This window comes from Crinia signifera, chromosome 3 (genome assembly GCF_055691185.1).
Source record: "Crinia signifera chromosome 3, ASM5569118v1, whole genome shotgun sequence".
NCBI lineage: Eukaryota > Metazoa > Chordata > Amphibia > Anura > Myobatrachidae > Crinia > Crinia signifera.
In genome coordinates, this window is record NC_139219.1 from 30,507,302 (window position 1) to 30,525,439 (window position 18,138).

The following is an 18,138-nucleotide window of genomic DNA, read 5'->3' on the forward strand; positions in this document are numbered from 1 at the left end:
GCACATGACAATGCTGCTAATTGGTCAGAGCACGCCCTGAGGTACCCGGCTGTTCTGTATCCTCATATTAAAGTGGCGGTATGCCAAACTGCCCCACTTCGACCACTTTTTTAAACTGATAAATACTATTCCCTGTTCTTAATCCTCTTTAATTTTTTTTGTTCTTTGAAGCCAAATTCTGCTCAAGAATCAGAATCAGAACCTCCTGATGAATCTGAGAATCAGCCTGAAGAGGTACAGTAAATTGTCTTGTCGTTATGTTGGATATTAAGCTCTAATCAGCAAACTTGCCTACACTCCCAGAAAGGTGGGCAAGTATCCCCCCCTCCCCCCCCCCTCCCCATCCTCCTTCCCTGTTTATTTAAGCGATATGCTGCAATACTTTCATGTAATATTGGTTGACTATATAGCATACTTGCCTACTTTCGAATACTAGTTTCAGGGAGATTATAGTTGGTAGTAGAATTTTGCAAAGCGCCCCATTGGGGGCATGTCATGCTCCACCCAAAGGGCGTGGCTAGTTCCATATATGGAGACATTGTGAAAAGAGATTGTTAACGTGGCACCTAGAAGCGTCAGTGTGTAGTTTAAAATGGCTTATATCCAAATGTAGATGAGCCCCAAAGCAGTTAGTAAGAGCTACTATACTTGGTAAAGTGCTGGGAAATGGTGCTGATGATTCAATGTAAATGTATCTATCTCTCATTCCTTTTTCCCCAAAAAATGTAACAGTGTAATGTGAGCTAGCAGGGCCGGTGCTAGGGTGTCCGGCGCCCTCCTGCAAACCATAAATTTTGCGCCCTTTCACATTGCCATTGCAACAAACTGCAGCCCGATTGTGGGAGCGTATGCAACATGCGATCCTATGGAGGATCTCGGGTGCATGTACATGTATGCATACACCATCTCAGTGCTGTGTCCGCAAAATGTTGCAGGCACTAAAGGTGCCCATACACGTTGCGAGAACCGCAGACGTTATGGGCTAGATCACATAGCACAGAATGCATGCAATGTGTGTGCAATGCGATCCGAAAGCAGTACAAAAAGTATGTGCAGCACTCGTGACTGAGGGGGAAAGGAGGGGAGAGAAGTAGGAGATGGAAGAAGAGGAGAGGAGATAGAGGGGGTCGGAGTGTTGAGGACTGGCAGTGGCACTGGCACAGCACACTGAGAAGAGGGAAGGAAGGGGAGGCGGCACTGCTGCCTGTTCATCATTTGATTGACAGCTGACAGGCGCAGGGAGCAATGCTACCCATTGCTCCCTGCGCCTGTCAGCTGTCAATCAAATGATGAACAGGGGCGGATCCAGACAGGACATGTCATCCAGGCATTCACTGACAGCGCTACATGCCTCAGCGCAAGTGTCCGTGAGGAAGAGGGGGCAGGTCACAGGAGGACAGTGTGTGCGCGGTGCAGGGAGCTGCTCAGCCTCTCCATACTGCCACCCGCTGTCAGACAGGCACTGCGGGCGGCATGCAGGCTGTGTACACTCGCGGTGCAGGGAGAAGCTCTTTATACTGCCCCTCGCCTGTGGGCGGCGTGCAGGAGGCAGTGACAGTGAGGGCTAAGGCAGCTTTAGCAGAGCAGGGAGGGAGACTGCGCCTTTTCAGCATGGCGCCTCCCTGCTTTGCAGGAGCTGCTGAGTGGGTAGCGCCGGCCCTGTGAGCTAGGTGAAATGAGGGAGATTGCTAGACTAATGAGGGAGAGAGGGAGATTGCTGCTATTTCAGGGAGTCTCCTGCAGAATGCAGGAGGGTAGGCAGCTATGCTATATAGAGGCCATTTCTAGACAGTTGGTTTCCCACTAAAATGTGCAACCCCCCCCCCCCCCCCCCACCCCTTCCTTAGACATTGTAAGCTAGTATTTGCTCATTGTTGCAATGGGTTTGGCCTTGCAGGAAAAGACTACCTTACACCAGCACAGTAATGCTCCTTACACCATATTATGCCCCACACATTAATGCCCCTTGCACCATATTGTGCCCCACACAGTAATGCCCCTTGCACTATATTATGCCCCACACAGTAATGCCTCTTACGTAATATTATGCCCCGCACAGTAATCCCCCTTAAACAATATTATACCCAACACAGCATTGCTCCTTACATCATATTATGACCCACACAGTAATGCCCCTGCACCATATTATTCCCCACACAGTATTGCCCATTGCACCATGCCCCACACAGTAATGCCTCTTACACAATATTATGCCCTACACAGTATTCCAGATTAAACAATATTATACCAAACACAGTAATGACCCTTACACCATATAATGCCACACATAGTAATGTACTATTCACCATTGTGCTCTATACAAGAATACACCATGTTATGTCCCACATAGTAATGCCACTTGCACCATATATATCTGGTGCAGATTTAGATGCAGTAATGCGATCAGCAAATACTGTATACAGCAATAATTGGGTCTCAGAACCAGGTGCAGTAATGCGATTAGCCTTTATTCAGCAAGGACTGGTCGCAGAACCAGATGCAGTAATGTGATTAGCCCGTATTCAGCAAGAACTGAGGTGAAGAACCAGGTGCAGTAATGTGATTAGCCCCAGGGGCGTAGCTAAGGGTTCATGGGCCCTGGTGCGAAAGGTCAGCTTGGGGCCCCCCTACATACAACAAAATTAAAATCTCGGTCTGTTTATATTTTAATACATCAAGTATATTATGTAGCGCTGCCCCGGGCCCTGAGCAACTTGCAGTTATGAATAATAACTGATGTACATACAGTATATCACAGTTACAGGCAGGTGTACACCAATATATTCAGCAGGTGTTTTGTTGCAATTACTTATCACCTCCTGCAGCTTTATGTAATGGACAGTAATGCAGGCTTGGAGCTCTGTACAGGGTGCAGACTTGAACTTGAGGGTTCTATGAGGGCAGCGGGGCTCTAGAGCTGCCGGAGCTGTGTGCAGGGAAACTCTGGCGGAGCAGGGCGGTGATTGACAGCTCCCTCTGGCACACTAACACAGCGCCGGGCTCCATCTCCATTCAGCGGTGGGACACACAGCGGGGACTCGCTGACAGGAACTTCAGGGCGCGCTGGAAGCACACACTAGCGCCAGGACACAAAGGTGCTGGACAGTCAGCTACTCCTGTGCTACTACACAGTAAGCAGCGCGCTAACTGGCCGATAAGGGAGCGCTGCGCTGCTATTGGCTAAATGGGCTGTCAATGTCTCCTACTAAAGTGACAGTGCGCAGACAGTCACACTTGTAGCCACCTGTCTCTAGAGACGGTGGCTGCATGGGACAAGACAGCCTGCGGACTGTTGCTGATTGCCATGGAGACGGTTGCCGAGGGCACCTCTCCAACAGTGGCGGGGGTTGGGCCCCCTGGCTCAGGGACCCCGGTCGCAGGTGCGACCGCTGCGACCCCTGTAGCTACGCCACTGATTAGCCCGTATTCAGCACGGATTGGAGCGCAGAACCCGGTGCAGTAATGCAATTAGCACGTATTCAGCAAGGACTGAGGTGCAGAACCATGCACAGTAATGTGATTAGCCTTTATTCAGTACGGATTGGAGCGCAGAACCCGGTGCAGCAATGCAATTAGCACGTATTCAGCAAGGACTGAGGTGCAGAACCATGCACAGTAATGTGATTAGCCCGTATTCAGCAAAGATTGGGGCGCAGAACCATGTGCAGTAATGTGATTAGCCCATATTCAGCAGGGACTGAGGCGTAGACTCATGCACAGTAATGTGATTAGCCCGAATTCAGCAAGGATTGGGGTGCAGAACCAGGTGCAGTAATGCAATTAGCCCATATTCAGCAAGGACTGAGGTGCAGAACCAGGTGCAGTAATGTGATTAGCCCGTATTCAGCAAGGACTGAGGTGCAGAACCAGGTGCAGTAATGCGATTAGCCCATATTCAGCAAGGAATGGGCACATAACCAGGTGCACTAATGTGATTAGCCCGTATTCAGCAAGGACTGGGGCGCAGAACCAGGTGCAGTAATGCAATTAGCCCGTATTCAGCAAGGACTGAGGTGCAGAACCAGGTGCAGTAATGTGATTAGCCCATATACAGCAAGGACTGGGGCGTAGAACCAGGTGCAGTAATGCGATTAGCCCATATACAGCAAGGACTGGGGCATAGAACCATGTGCAGTAATGCAATTAACCCGTATTCAGCAAGGACTGGGGCGCAGAACCAGGTGCAGTAATGCAATTAGCCCGTATTCAGCAAGGACTGAGGTGCAGAACCAGGTGCAGTAATGTGATTAGCCCATATACAGCAAGGACTGGGGCGTAGAACCAGGTGCAGTAATGCGATTAGCCCATATACAGCAAGGACTGGGGCATAGAACCATGTGCAGTAATGCAATTAGCTATATAAATTGTTATTAATCTCTGTGAATGATCTACTACTTGTGGCAATCTTACTGCACGTTTCTCCACCAGGAAGGTGAATACAATGTAGAGGAACTGAGGAGTGTCCTGAACCAGAGGCTGTTGGAACGTAAGTTGTGATACAGTAGGCGCATTTTACGCCATGTGTCTCTGTGTGCTTTGTAGGCAATGTAAAGACATATCTAAAATTTCACTGTGCAAACCCACGCATTTCTCTATGTAGGCCCTGATATCAAATCGGAAGGACTTTCTCTGAGAACCTGCTGGGAAATGATTAATCTGATGGATGTATCCTTTCAGAGATATATGTGGTACTGTCGTATACAGTATCCCATTTATAAGTAATGTCCAATTTCGGATGGTTCTCTCCTTGAATTTCCATATTTATATTGTTTGTTATTGTGAAGGAAAGTTTTCACTGTCACGAAAGGGGACAAGCAGGGAGAGATAACGTGCCCGCCAATCAACTAATAACTGCTATGTCCCAGTCTGTATTTAAAAAAATGACAGTTAGGGTCTGGGTGTATGGAACTTTATCTCTCAAAACTTTATGCCTGTCGAGGGCATAGTACATCCGACCCATGTACTTGATATTCAGATCTGATGTGTGGGGAATGAGAAAGTTAATGTGGCACTTGTGGTAACAGGATAGGCACAGCCACCCCCAACAGAGACGGAACTACCTCTGGTGCTGCAGGTACATTGCCCCAGCCAGGCCCATGAGGACTAAGGGGCCCGCTGCTGTCACCCACTGCTCATACTTGCCTACCTTAAGAGTCTCCTCTCTGGGAGATTAAGCCCTGCCCCCATTAAGCCACACCCCCATTCCTGTAAATGCTGTGACTCTCTCTGGTATTTGACCAGAAAGGGGAAGGGTGCCTGCTACATGTGGAAGGCTTGCCCACCCTTCCAAGGAGGGGAGGGGGACCCAATGTTAGTAGGAAGGTAGGTACTGTAAGTATAGCCACTGCTATGTCACATACAGTATTGTGTACTTGGGTTGGAATGGAGGGGGTCAACCATTCACAAGTTCTGCCACTGGTCCCAGTTGCCATATGTATTGTACAGTCCTCGCGGACTTATATTCCCGGAATGTCTCAGGTCCTCAATGTACTGTTCATGGTGGGGAGAATTTATATCATGTGATGATCCAAAGCCAATCAGGAGAGTAGTCAAATTTATCAACAGTAAAAGCCCCCATGCATTATGCGATTTATGCCCGATTTTGCCCGATTGCGGTGGACCACTGAATGACGACAGGCCTTAGGTTGACACATGAAAAAAGGACAACATGTCAAAGGTTGACAGGGTCATAAGATCAACACAAGCATTAGGTCAACATGCATTGGGTCTACCGCGGTCAACATGGCTTAGGTTGACACATAAAATAGGGTGACATGGCTAAAGTAGATAGGGTTAGAAGGTCAATACAGGCATTAGGTCGACAATTTTAAGGTCAACAGTCTTTTTCTTTAGCCAACATGTGCCGACAGGCGGTATTTCATGCCCTACCATCCACTAGGGCGTGGAGGGAGAATATAATTGTGTGCCAAGAACAGCGGTACACTTTAATAGTGTCCATGTCGACATTCGGGACAAAAAAAGTGAAGAACTCATGTTGACCTCCAGTGGTCGACACAATGCCGCCCAGGATGGTTTCAGGCGGCTGAACAGGGATTGGATGTGACTTCTCCAAGGGGAGTGTACAGGGGCTTAATGTAATTAATACTTATGAATATGTAAATGTAAGACACTGATATCATGCAGGTATGTAATACGGTGACATTGGAAGACTCTGCAACATGCAGTACATGTAACATACTCTACTTATGTATGATCCGATCACATATCTGATAATATGTAACAGTCTGTCGCTGGTAACAGCCTTAACTATGGCACGCACAGGTGGACAATACCGGGACCCTGAGTATCGCAGAGTTCCGGACCCTCTGGAAGAAGTTGGAGAATTACATTGTAAGGCTGCATGTTATCTGTATGGCGACATCATTAATTATTAATTAATACTTTTGAATAAATTTGTTAGGACCCCGACCCTTAAACAACTGTGCGACAGAATCAGGCTGCCCAAAGCCGGTGCTGAAGTCTCCCTGATAACGCCTGGGCGTGCCTGTGTTTTCCCTGACACTCTCAGAACATGTCCGGTTACCACCCCTAAATGCCGGCTTCCTGTCTGTCAAATTGCAAGAGGATTATGATTAAATCCATACGCTATTAAATTCCTTATTTGCGTTCACTGCACGATCCGTACGCATGTGTTCAATAATCAAATGGTGTTTTTGCCATCCGCTAAATATATGACCCTTCATAATATAAGGAGCCGGTTGTGCAGCCACATCTGAGAAGGGTGTGTGGCCTCAGAGGTAGGGGGCGGAGCATCAGACAGGATGGATCAGAGCCACACTGCACGACCCCCCGAGTATCATCATTTTGGGGGCATGCTTGGTGCTTCCGATCAGCTGGGCAGCCCACGGGTCTCCTCCCTACCCTGTTAGATGCCGTGTACACGTATCAATATGTTCAGTTTGTGACTATGCAAAATAACAAGTCTCCCAATATATTGCATGGAAATACGTCATTCCTTTTGCACCCTAAATAAAAATATTTTCCATTTCATTTTTACTATAGAAAATATTCCTAGAAGTGGACACCAACCTCTCAGGAACTATTGATGCCCATGAGATGCGAAATGCGTTGCAGAAAGCAGGTGACTCCTATATTATTACTGTAGTTATATTTTTACTTTTGAGTTTGTACTAAAAAAACACAAAGGGGTTTATTTACTAAGATGGAAGTTCTCTATCAGATGGGATGTTGCTATGTGCAGAACATATTGACGTGGGGCTGGTAGGATGGTGTAGAACATAATGATGTGGGGCTGGTAGGATGGTGCAGAACATAATGACGCGGGGCTGGTAGGAGGGTGCAGAACATAATGACGAAGAGCTGGTAGGATGGTGCAGAACATAATGATGCGGGACTGGTAGGATGGTGCAGAACATAATGATGCGGGACTGGTAGGATGGTGCAGAACATAATGACGTGGGGCTGGTAGGATGGTGCAGAACATAATGATGCGGGGCTGGTAGGATGGTGCAGAACATAATGATGGGGGCTGGTAGGATGGTGCAGAACATAATGATGTGGGGCTGGTAGGATGGTGCAGAACATAATGACGTGGGACTGGTAGGAAGGTGCAGAACATAATGATGCGGGGCTGGTAGGATGGTGCAGAACATGATGATGTGGGGCTGGTAGGATGGTGCAGAACACAATGACGCGGGGCTGGTATGATGGTGCAGAACATAATGATGTGGGGCTGGTAGGATGGTGCAGAACATAATGACGTCAAGCTGGTAGGATGGTGCAGAACATAATGACGCAGGGCTGGTAGGATGGTGCAGAACATAATGACGCGGGGCTGGTATGATGGTGCAGAACATAATGACGCCAGGCTGGTAGGATGGGGCAGAACATAATGACGCGGGGCTGGTAGGATGGTGCAGAACATAATGATGCGGGGCTGGTAGGATGGTGCAGAACATAATGACGTGGGGTTGGTAGGATGGTGCAGAACATAATGATGCGGGGCTGGTAGGATGGTGCAGAACATAATGACGTGGGGTTGGTAGGATGGTGCAGAACATAATGATGCGGGGCTGGTAGGAGGGTGCAGAACATAATGATGCAGGGCCTGGTAGGATGGTGCAGAACATAATGATGTGGGGCTGGTAGGACGGTGCAGAACATAATGACGCGGGGCTGGTAGGATGGTGCAGAACATAATGACGTGGGACTGGTAGGAAGGTGCAGAACATAATGACGAAGAGCTGGTAGGATGGTGCAGAACATAATGATGCGGGGCTGGTAGGATGGTGCAGAACATAATGACGTGGGACTGGTAGGATGGTGCAGAACCTAATGACGTGGGGCTGGTAGGATGGTGCAGAACATAATGACGTGGGACTGGTAGGAAGGTGCAGAACATAATGACGCGGGGCTGGAAGGATGGTGCAGAACATAATGACGCGGGGCTGGTAGGATGGTGTAGAACATAAATACGTGGGGCTGGTAGGATGGTGCAGAACATAATGATGCCAGATTGGTAGGATGGTGCAGAACATAATGACGGGGGCTTGTAGGATGGTGCAGAACATAATGATGCGGGGCTGGTAGGATGTTGCAGAACATAATGACGTGGGACTGGTAGGATGGTGCAGAACATAATGACGCGGGGCTGGTAGGATGGTGTAGAACATAATGACGTGGGGCTGGTAGGATGGTGCAGAACATAATGACGGGGGCTTGTAGGATGGTGCAGAACATAATGATGCAGGGCTGGTAGGATGTTGCAGAACATAATGACATGGGACTGGTAGGATGGTGCAGAACATAATGACGCGGGGCTGGTAGGATGATGCAGAACATAATGACGCAGGGCTGATAGGATGGTGCAGAACATAATGACGTGGGGCTGGTAGGATGGTGCAGAACATAATGACGTGGGACTGGTAGGAAGGTGCAGAACATAATGACGCGGGGCTGGTAGGAGAGTGCAGAACATAATGACGAAGAGCTGGTAGGATGGTGCAGAACATAATGATGCGGGGCTGGTAGGATGGTGCAGAACATAATGACCTGGGTTTGGTAGGATGGTGCAGAACATAATGACCTGGGGCTGGTAGGATGGTGCAGAACATAATGATGTGGGGCTGGTAGGATGGTGCAGAACATAATGATGTAGGGCTCGTAGGATGGTGCAGAACATATTGATGCGGGGCTGGTAGGATTGTGCAGAACATAGTGATGCCAGGCTGTTAGATTGGTGCAGAACATAATGACGCAGAGCTGGTAGGATGGTGCAGAACATAATTACGCAGAGCTGGTAGGATGTGCAGAACACAGTGAAGCCTACATATCGGGGCACCGTTGTCCTCTCCATGTCAGCTGTCAGGATCGGTCACTTACTGAGGACATCTATGCATTGTCAGCCATAACATTGGGCATCTTACATTTCCAGGCTTTACCCTCGGCACACGGATACAGGACGTCATCGCCCGGCGCTACGCTACTAAGGAACTGTGGATTAACTTTGAGGATTTCATAGCGTGTATGATGCGCCTGGAGACCTTGCTCAGTGAGTGCCGACACTGCTTGTGGACGCAGAGAGTGGGATGTACAAACGCTGCAGGATATATCCTTGTAATGATCCTAATCACATATGTACTAACATAAGCAATTAGTATCGCTCCCCAATAAGAGCTGTCCTTTGTGAAGCCTGGACTTCTGGGATTTGTCCCCAGGTGGCCCTCAGCACTGTCAAAGACGGACATGGCGGTTGCGTAAGGCACCACGAGGAAGCTCACCTTGGAAGACGGGGTTATTACACATAATACAGGGAGCGGCGCCAGTGGCCGCCCCTGGCGGTTCCGCTAATTATTAATGTCCGTTCATTTATTCAGATCAAATTAAATAAAAAACCCAGAAGAAGCTGCTGAAAGATTTTCAGTGTCTGGGTTGACATGCAATTGGTTCCCAACGTCCGACAGTTAGAAGATCGACATGGACAAATAGTCAACATGCACTAGATCGACTTTAACAAAAGGTCGACACAAAGTCAACTTGAACGAGTTTTTTGTAATTTTTTTAAATTGTTTTGAACTTTTTAATACTTCACCATCCAGTTGGGAACGGAAAAGTGTGATGAGCGCGGCGCCATCGGAGACACCAGGCCCAAATCATGTAGAGCAGAGCAAACTATGAGAGGGTACCATTACACTAATTGGGGGTCCATGTCGACAGGTGTCATTGACACAAAAATTTGAAAAAAAAAAACGCAAAAAATTCATGTCAACCGTTCTCATGTCCACCTTTTGCTTGCATTGATCTTTAGACCATGTTATTGTGTTACATGTCAACCTTTTGTCTGTGTCAACCTACTGCATGTTGACCAATTGACTGAGACATTGTAGACCTTTCAACGCACACTCAAAATCCATTGCTTATATTGCCATGGGGACTGGGGTATGCGGTCGATGAGTCGACACTAATTAAGTCAACACTCAATATGTTGGCCACTATTGGTCAACAGGCTATAAGTCGGCATGGCTTATGGCCAAAAGGGACAAAATGTCGACACAAGCAATACAAAAAGTCGACGTGAAAAAGTATGACCAGAGTTTTCACGTTTTTTCTAGAACAGGTTTTTTTCATACATAACTATTCAGTGATTCGGTGTCTATGTCGACCTAAGTCGACATAAACAAAAATATAACAAAACTCCCATTGACCTTTTTCATGTCCACCTTTTATATGTCGACATATTCCTTGACCTTTTGTCCCTTTCAGCCTAAGCCATGTCGACCTTTTTCGAGTGTCTATTGCCGTCAACCAATAGTGGTTGACCTATTCAGTGTCAACCTTAATTTGTTCGACCCCATGACCCAGGTACAGAAAAAGGATCTGAGCTGCTGTACTACAGGTGCAGACACCTTCCTGCAGAGGTGGAGCAGCCATTGGTGCAGCAGGTGCATTGCACCAGGACCTGAAGGACTAAGGGGCCCATTGCTGCCCAGACCAGCAGTAACTTCTTGGTTTGGGGTAGGGGAGTACAACCACACCCCTGCACGCCCCTCACACTGGTACATTCTGCCCCCTACACCATCTCACAGTTTGGCATCATAATCATTTCCTTTTATTTCTCCTCAGAAATGTTTAATCTCCTGGATACAGATAAGAGTGGGAAGATCAGTCTGTCCGTCTCTGAGGTGAGCGTCTCCCTGGGGACACAGGGAAATGTATGGGAACCATTAGGGGGGGGGGGGGGACTTGTATAACATATCTTAGCAATCTTATACAATTGTCCATTTTATGTTAATTGACAAAACCATGCTGCACTGACGGTGGGACAGATGTGACGTGCAGTGAGAGAGTTAGATTTGGTTGGGGTGTGTTCAAACTGAATTCTAAGTTGCAGTGTACGAATAAAGCAGCCAGTATTTACCCTGCACAGAAACAAAATAACTCTCCCCAAATCTAACTCTCTCTGCACCTGTTACATCTGCCCCACCTGCAGTATAGCATTGTTTTGTCCATCGGCAACAATTGCAGCATTGCTAACATGTCTGCGTAAGACCCATGGTTCCATCGTTATCCTGGCATGTGGCAATTACTAACACTCATAGATCACCATCCCATCCGTCAGATCCCTTTCCCATCACACAGCTTGTAGGAAACCCCTATATAATATGTATGTTATTCCTTATAGCAGTATATCCCCTATATATGTCTGTTATTCCTTATATATCCCATATATATCATATGTCTGTCACTCCTTATAGCGGTATATTACCTATACAATATGTCTGTCACTCCTTATAGCAGTATATCCCCTATATAATATGTCTGTTATTCCTTATAGCAGTATATCCCCTATATAATATGTCTGTTATTTCTTATAGCAGTATATCCCCTATATAATATGTCTGTTATTCCTTATAGCAGTATATCCCCTATATAATATGTCTGTTATTCCTTATAGCAGTATATCCCCTATATAATACAGTATGTCTGTTATTCCTTATAGCAGTATATCCCCTATATGTCTGTTATTCCTTATATATCCCCTATATAATATGTCAGGTACTCCTTATAGCAGTATATCCCCTATATAATATGCCTGTCACTCCTTATATATCCCCTATATAATATGTCAGGTACTCTTTATAGCAGTATATCCCCTATATAATATGTCGGTTACTCCTTATAGCAGTATATCCCCTATATGTCTGTTATTCCTTATATATCCCCTATATAATATGTCTGTTATTCCTTATATATCCCCTATATAATATGTTGGTTACTCCTTATAGCAGTATATCCCCTATATGTCTGTTATTCCTTATATATCCCCTATATAATATGTCTGTTATTCCTTATATATCCCCTATATAATATGTCTGTTATGCTGCGTTCTCATTGCTGCCCCTGCAAAATCCTGGGTTTTTCTTGCCGGATTTTTGGCAGGGCACAGAGCTTCTCGGCTCAACAGACCCCCTTTATACTGCACCTCAGACCCGGGAATTTCCTGTGTCTGCCCCTTTCTCACTGCTTTCCATGGTCTGCCTTCCAACAAGTGTGTGAAATTTGATTGGGTGTTGGGAAATTTGTACAAATTCCTTTGATTGGCTGTTTAAAAAACAGCTTTTATTGGCTGCCCGTCACATATCACATGATAACATCCCCCAATGAGCTTGTTTTTTGGCATCATGTATGAAAAACACGGGTCTGTGCTGTTCACACTACCGTAAACCCGTGTATTACCCAGGACAAACCCTGCAAAAAACCTGTGTCTAATTCCCGGGGCATATCACCCGGGAATTTCACAAAGACCCTCTCACACAGAGACAGGACACGGGAAATTACTGCCTGCTTGAGAATAAAATAGTGTTCCCAAAGCATTGCGAGCGATGCGAGAGGCTGTGGTTGACTTCCAACTGTGTCGACATTCGGGTAAAAAAACAGTGAAAACCCCATGTTTTGACTGTCGACCTCGCCCATGTCGACCTTTTCTTTGTGTCGACCTAATGTCCTGTCGACCTTGACCCATGTCGACATCGCTGCATGTTGACCTAGCGGTGTTGACCCAATGCTTGTTGACCTAGTTGTTGTAGACCAAATGATCCCAACCCCTTTATATCATATGTATGTTATTTCTTATAGCAGTATTTCCCCTGTATAATATGTCTGTCACTCCTTATAGCAGTACTAGGTGATTCATCGCACCCTACGGGCGCTCTTCACACCGTCGTAAGGGGCTGCGCCCCCTTAATTTGTGAACATTTGTACATGAGAAAGATGGTTAGAATTGTATGAAAGATGGCCTGTATTGCAACTTGAGTTATAGGTGAAATGTGTTAAATAGAGAGCATATGATGTGGAAGGGGGTGTGTATTGTTTTGTTTAATTAAAAAGCGGTTACAGAGTAAGATGTACATTGATAGTGTGGATAGTACAGTGACATTTGTGGGTGTGGGGTGGGGCTTACGGTTCAGGAGAGCAGGAAGCTGGGTAGTGATAGGGGTGTGTCAGTATACGGGGGACTAAAGAGGGGCTTAGGGGTGCCGTGAATTGCGGGAGGGGCGCCATGAATCAAGAGAGGGAGGGGGCGCAGGTGTCCGCGAATCGTGGGAGAGGGCGGGGGTCCGCAAAGCGTGGGAGGGGGCGTAAATTGCGCGAGGGGGGGTTGCGAATTGCGGGAGGGGGGGTGCGTGGGGGTGAAATGAATTGCGGGAGGGGGCGTGAATCGCGCAAGGGGGGGGTGGGGTGCGCGTGTCCGTGAATTGCGGGAGGGGGGGCACGGGTGGCGCGATGAATCATCTTGTTGGTTATATATTCTTGTAGCAGAATGGTAGGATGTTGCTGTCATTCAGAATGCATTTACATAAACAGTAATAGTAGCAGTAAAAGATCTGACTTAAAACACCTACAGTAAAACAGAACAGGTGTTTTATATTATACAAAGAATTGGTTAATGATGTCTAGGTTGACGTGCACATAGTTGTCACTGGAAAAAAATTGCTACAAGGAAAAATCAACACAGAAAGGTCAACACATGTAAATGTTGACATAAGTGTGGCACTTCATTGTTGTCCATGTCGACACATGAGAATAAATATGAAAACATAAAAAAAAGAAAAATAAATCTTCAAAAACTCATGTCAACCTTTTTCATTGTTGATCATAGCCGTCTCAGTGTTTTGCATGTGCCATTTAATCCTGGGGTTGCCGTGAATCGCGCACAGGGGGGAGGGGGGTGGGAGGGAGGAGGTGAGGGGTGTCCGCGAATCACGGGAGGAGGGGTCGTGGGTGGATGTCGTGAATTGCGGGAGGGGGGGGGGTTGCGGGGGGGGTGTGGGTGCCACAAATCGTGGGAGGGGGGGTTGCAGTGAATCGTGGGAGGGTGGGTTGCGGGGGCGGGGGGTTGCCGCAATGACAGGAGGGGGGGTCAGGGGGGGAATCATGGTAGGGGGGGTCGCGGGGGGTGGGGGGTACCGCGAACTGCGGGAGGGGGGGCCCGGGGGGTTGGCGCAAATCGTGGGAGGAGGGGTCGCGGGATGCTGCGAATCGCAGGAGGGGGGGGTGTGTCACCGGGTGGGGCTGCAAATCGCGGGAGTCGCGTGGGGTGCCACGAATTGCGGGGGTGTGTCCTGCGAATCGCGGGAGGGGGGTCACAAGAAAAAATCAACACAGAAAGGTCAACACATGTAAATGTTGACATAAGTGTGGCACTTCATTGGTGTCCATGTCGACACATGAGAATGAATATGAAAACATTCAAAAAGTGAAAAATAAATCTTCAAAAACTCATGTCAACCTTTTTCATTGTCGACCATAGCCATGTCAGTGTTTTGCATGTTCTATTTAATCGTGGGGTTGCCGTGAATGGGGGGGGGGAGGTGGGGGGTGTCTGCGAATTGCGTGGGGGGTGCCGCGAATTGCGGGAGGGGGGGTCGTGGGGGGTGGGTGACGCGAATTGCGGTAGGGGGGGTCGTGCGCGCGGGGGATACCGCGAATTACGGGAGGGGGTCGCTGGGGTGCCGCAAATCGCCACAAGAAAAAATCAACACACAATGGTCAACAAATTAAATGTTGACATAAGTGTGGCACTTCATTGGTGTCCATGTCGACACATGAGAATGAATATGAAAACATTGAAAAAGTGAAAAATAAATCTTGTCAACCTTTTTCATTGTCAACCATAACCATGTCAGTGTTTTGCATGTGCCATTTAATCGTGGGGATGCCGTGAATGGGGGGGGGGGAGGTGTGGGGCGCTCACCTGGTGTGTCTGGTGAGTAGCTGTGTCTTTGCTGTGTAACATGGAGAGGCAGAGGGTGTCTGGCACTGTCTGTGGGCTCACTGGGTTGGTTCTCTGTCATGTGAGTCAGTCATGTGAGTCAGAGGCTCCACCCAGCGTTATAGCTCCAGACACACTTTGAGTGACAGATGTAGCCAAATATATAAGAGATTTCCCCTATATAATATGTCTGTCACTCCTTATAGCAGTATATCCCCTATATAATATGTCTGTTATTCTAGTAGCAGTATTTTCCCTGTAAGTGCCCCCCAAACAGACCTTCTCTCTTCTATCCGCAGTGGCTCTGCGCTGGACTCATCTGAGGGACGACCACTTGGACATGCATCATTCTGTGACAATAAGGGGACATTACAAACCTATGTATCATTTTGGGGACGATTCAGCCCTGTTCCCTCTTCCTATGGTCTGAGCATGTACAGGCCTAATTTATAATTCACCAAAGTGCTCGCAGGCTGTTCGACAGGCAGTGTATGTTCCGTGGTGGACCTCAGCAGTTAATGGGCGTTCCAAAAAAGTGGTGAGCGCACCCATAGAAAAGGTTGGTGGGGCCCAGCGAACACAGGTGTTTCCCTGCCTGCTTGGGGGGGACGGGGGGACGCATGACAACAGCTACCACCCCACATTTGCATTGGTCACATGGTGGCTGCGAGCACCAGACATAGGAGGAGAAATCCTTTGATGGTAAGTAACCATCAAAGGTTTTCTCCTCTGAGCAAGCGCTAGCGAACAGATTGTACCCATACACAACGGGGGGGGGGGGGGGTTCGGTTAATATACTTGCTGGACTCCGAACACAGTCATCAAGTCCAGCTACTCGTCGTCAGTATCAGTTGCATACAATAGTACCGTCTGCTAGTTAGTGTCACCATTCACGCCTTGTGAGTGCACTGTGCAGACAGATGCATGAGCATGTAACCCCTGGCAACAAGCATGTAACCCCTGGCCATGAGCATGTAACCCCTGACAATGAGCATATAACCCCTGACAATGAGCATGTAACCCCTGGCAATGAGCATGTAACCCCTGACAACGAATATGTAACCCCTGGCAATGAGCATGTAACCCCTTGACAATGAGTATGTAACCCCTGGCAATAAGCATGTAACCCCAGACAATGAGTATATAACCCCTGACAATGAGCATGTAACCCCTAGCAATGATCATGTAACCCCCTGATAATGAGTATGTAACCCCTGGCAATGAGCATTTAACCCCCTGAGAATGAGCATGTAACCCCCTGAGAATGAGCATGTAACCCGCTGACAATGAGCATGTAACCCCTGAAAATGAGCATGTAACCCCTGGCAATGAGCATGTAACCCCCTGACAATGAGCCTGTTTCTCCCTGAAAACGAGCATGTTTCTCCCTGAAAATGAGCATGTAACCCCTGGCAACAAGCATGTACCCATGGCAATGAGCATGTAACCCCTGGCAACTAGCATATAACCCATGGCAATGAGCATGTAACCCCTGACAACAAGCATGGAACACCCTGACAACGAGTATGTTTCTCCCTGAATATGAGCATGTAATCCCTGGCAATGAGCATTTAGCCCATGGCAATGAGCATTTAGCCCATGGCAATGAGCATGTAACCCCTGGCGATGAGCATGTAACCCCTGACAATGAACATGTAACCCCTAGCAATGATTATGTAACCCCCTGATAATGAGCATGTAACCTCTGGCTATGAGTATGAAACCCCTGGCTATGAGCATGAAACCCCTGGCAAAGAACATGTAGGTAAAAATTGTAATTAATATATTGGGGGGGGGGGGGGGGACTTTTTTGGTACTTATGTATTATCTGGACTCCCATGTTAAATGCACCCCATTTTTTCATACCCCTACTATCCAACTACGCATGGAGTTGATTTTATATAGTGCGGCGAGCGCAGCGAGCCACCGTGCCCGAAGCGTGGTGAGCGCAGCGAGCCCCGCGAGGGGACGCGGTCTCATAAGAAAAACGGGAGTCCAGATATTACATAAGTACCCTTTTTTGGCAGGGCGGTGCAAAATTTCTAGTGACGCCGCTGGTCCCATTGAGAGTTACTGAAATACCGATTGCAGCAATAAAAGATTTTGTGCTAAGTCCCATTATTTTTGTCCATGCCATTTTCATTTGCTTATTTCAATTATGATTAATCAAAAATGTAATGCAATGTCTGATTTTCATTAATTATGGAATAAACAATAATGAATGCAAATTACTTTTGTCATTTTCGTGTTACCTAAGAGAAAATATGGGACTGGGACCAACAAATGTGTGGCGGGATTAGGGTGGCCAATCCCGGGATCGGCGGGATCCCGGGATTTGGCCCCTAAAACGCCGGGATTTCAATCCCGGGATTGGAGTTTCCAATCCCGGGATTTTCGGGATTAGACTGCGCATGCGCAGTCTAATGCCGGGCAGCGTCTGAGCGTGTGCTCAGACGCTGCCCGGCTTCTCCCTTACCCGGCAGTATGGCTCTGCGCAGCGTGACGAGGCCAGAGGTCACGCTGCGCAGGCCAAGTAGCAGCTGCACACAGATGCGTCCAACATGACACGCCCGCCCGACTGACCGGCTCCTGTATCCTGCCTGCCCGGCTCCTGCTGCTCACCCGCCTGCCTCCCGGCTGCTCACCCGCCCGCCTCCCGGTATCAATCAGCCGCCCACCCTCCCAGCTTCACCGACCACCCTCCCGGCCGCACCGCACATGTAAGTAAATATGCGGGGCGGCCGGGGCAGGTTTTTTAATCAGGGAAGCCAATCCCGGGATCCCCGGAATCCCGGGATCGGGCATTTTTCAATCCCGAATTCCGGGATTGAAAAAATGCTCCGGGATTGGCAACCCTAGGCGGGATATGGTGCCCTTGGGCTGGT

General features: G+C 47.9%; 1 protein-coding gene across 1 annotated transcript in view; it reads left to right on the top strand.

Annotated features, from left to right (window-relative positions):
- Positions 1–17,467, top strand: part of LOC146062854 (calpain-8-like) — a 101,586-nt gene extending 84,119 nt beyond the window's left edge. The window contains exons 13-20 of the mRNA XM_083174860.1: positions 172–234; positions 4,429–4,486; positions 4,601–4,665; positions 6,283–6,351; positions 7,024–7,102; positions 9,416–9,532; positions 11,104–11,162; positions 15,553–17,467. Of these exons, the coding sequence (XP_083030986.1) occupies positions 172–234; positions 4,429–4,486; positions 4,601–4,665; positions 6,283–6,351; positions 7,024–7,102; positions 9,416–9,532; positions 11,104–11,162; positions 15,553–15,576 (534 nt within the window). The 3' untranslated portion in view covers positions 15,577–17,467. The remainder of the gene's footprint in view (positions 1–171; positions 235–4,428; positions 4,487–4,600; positions 4,666–6,282; positions 6,352–7,023; positions 7,103–9,415; positions 9,533–11,103; positions 11,163–15,552) is intronic.
- The last annotated feature ends 671 nt before the right edge of the window (positions 17,468–18,138 follow it).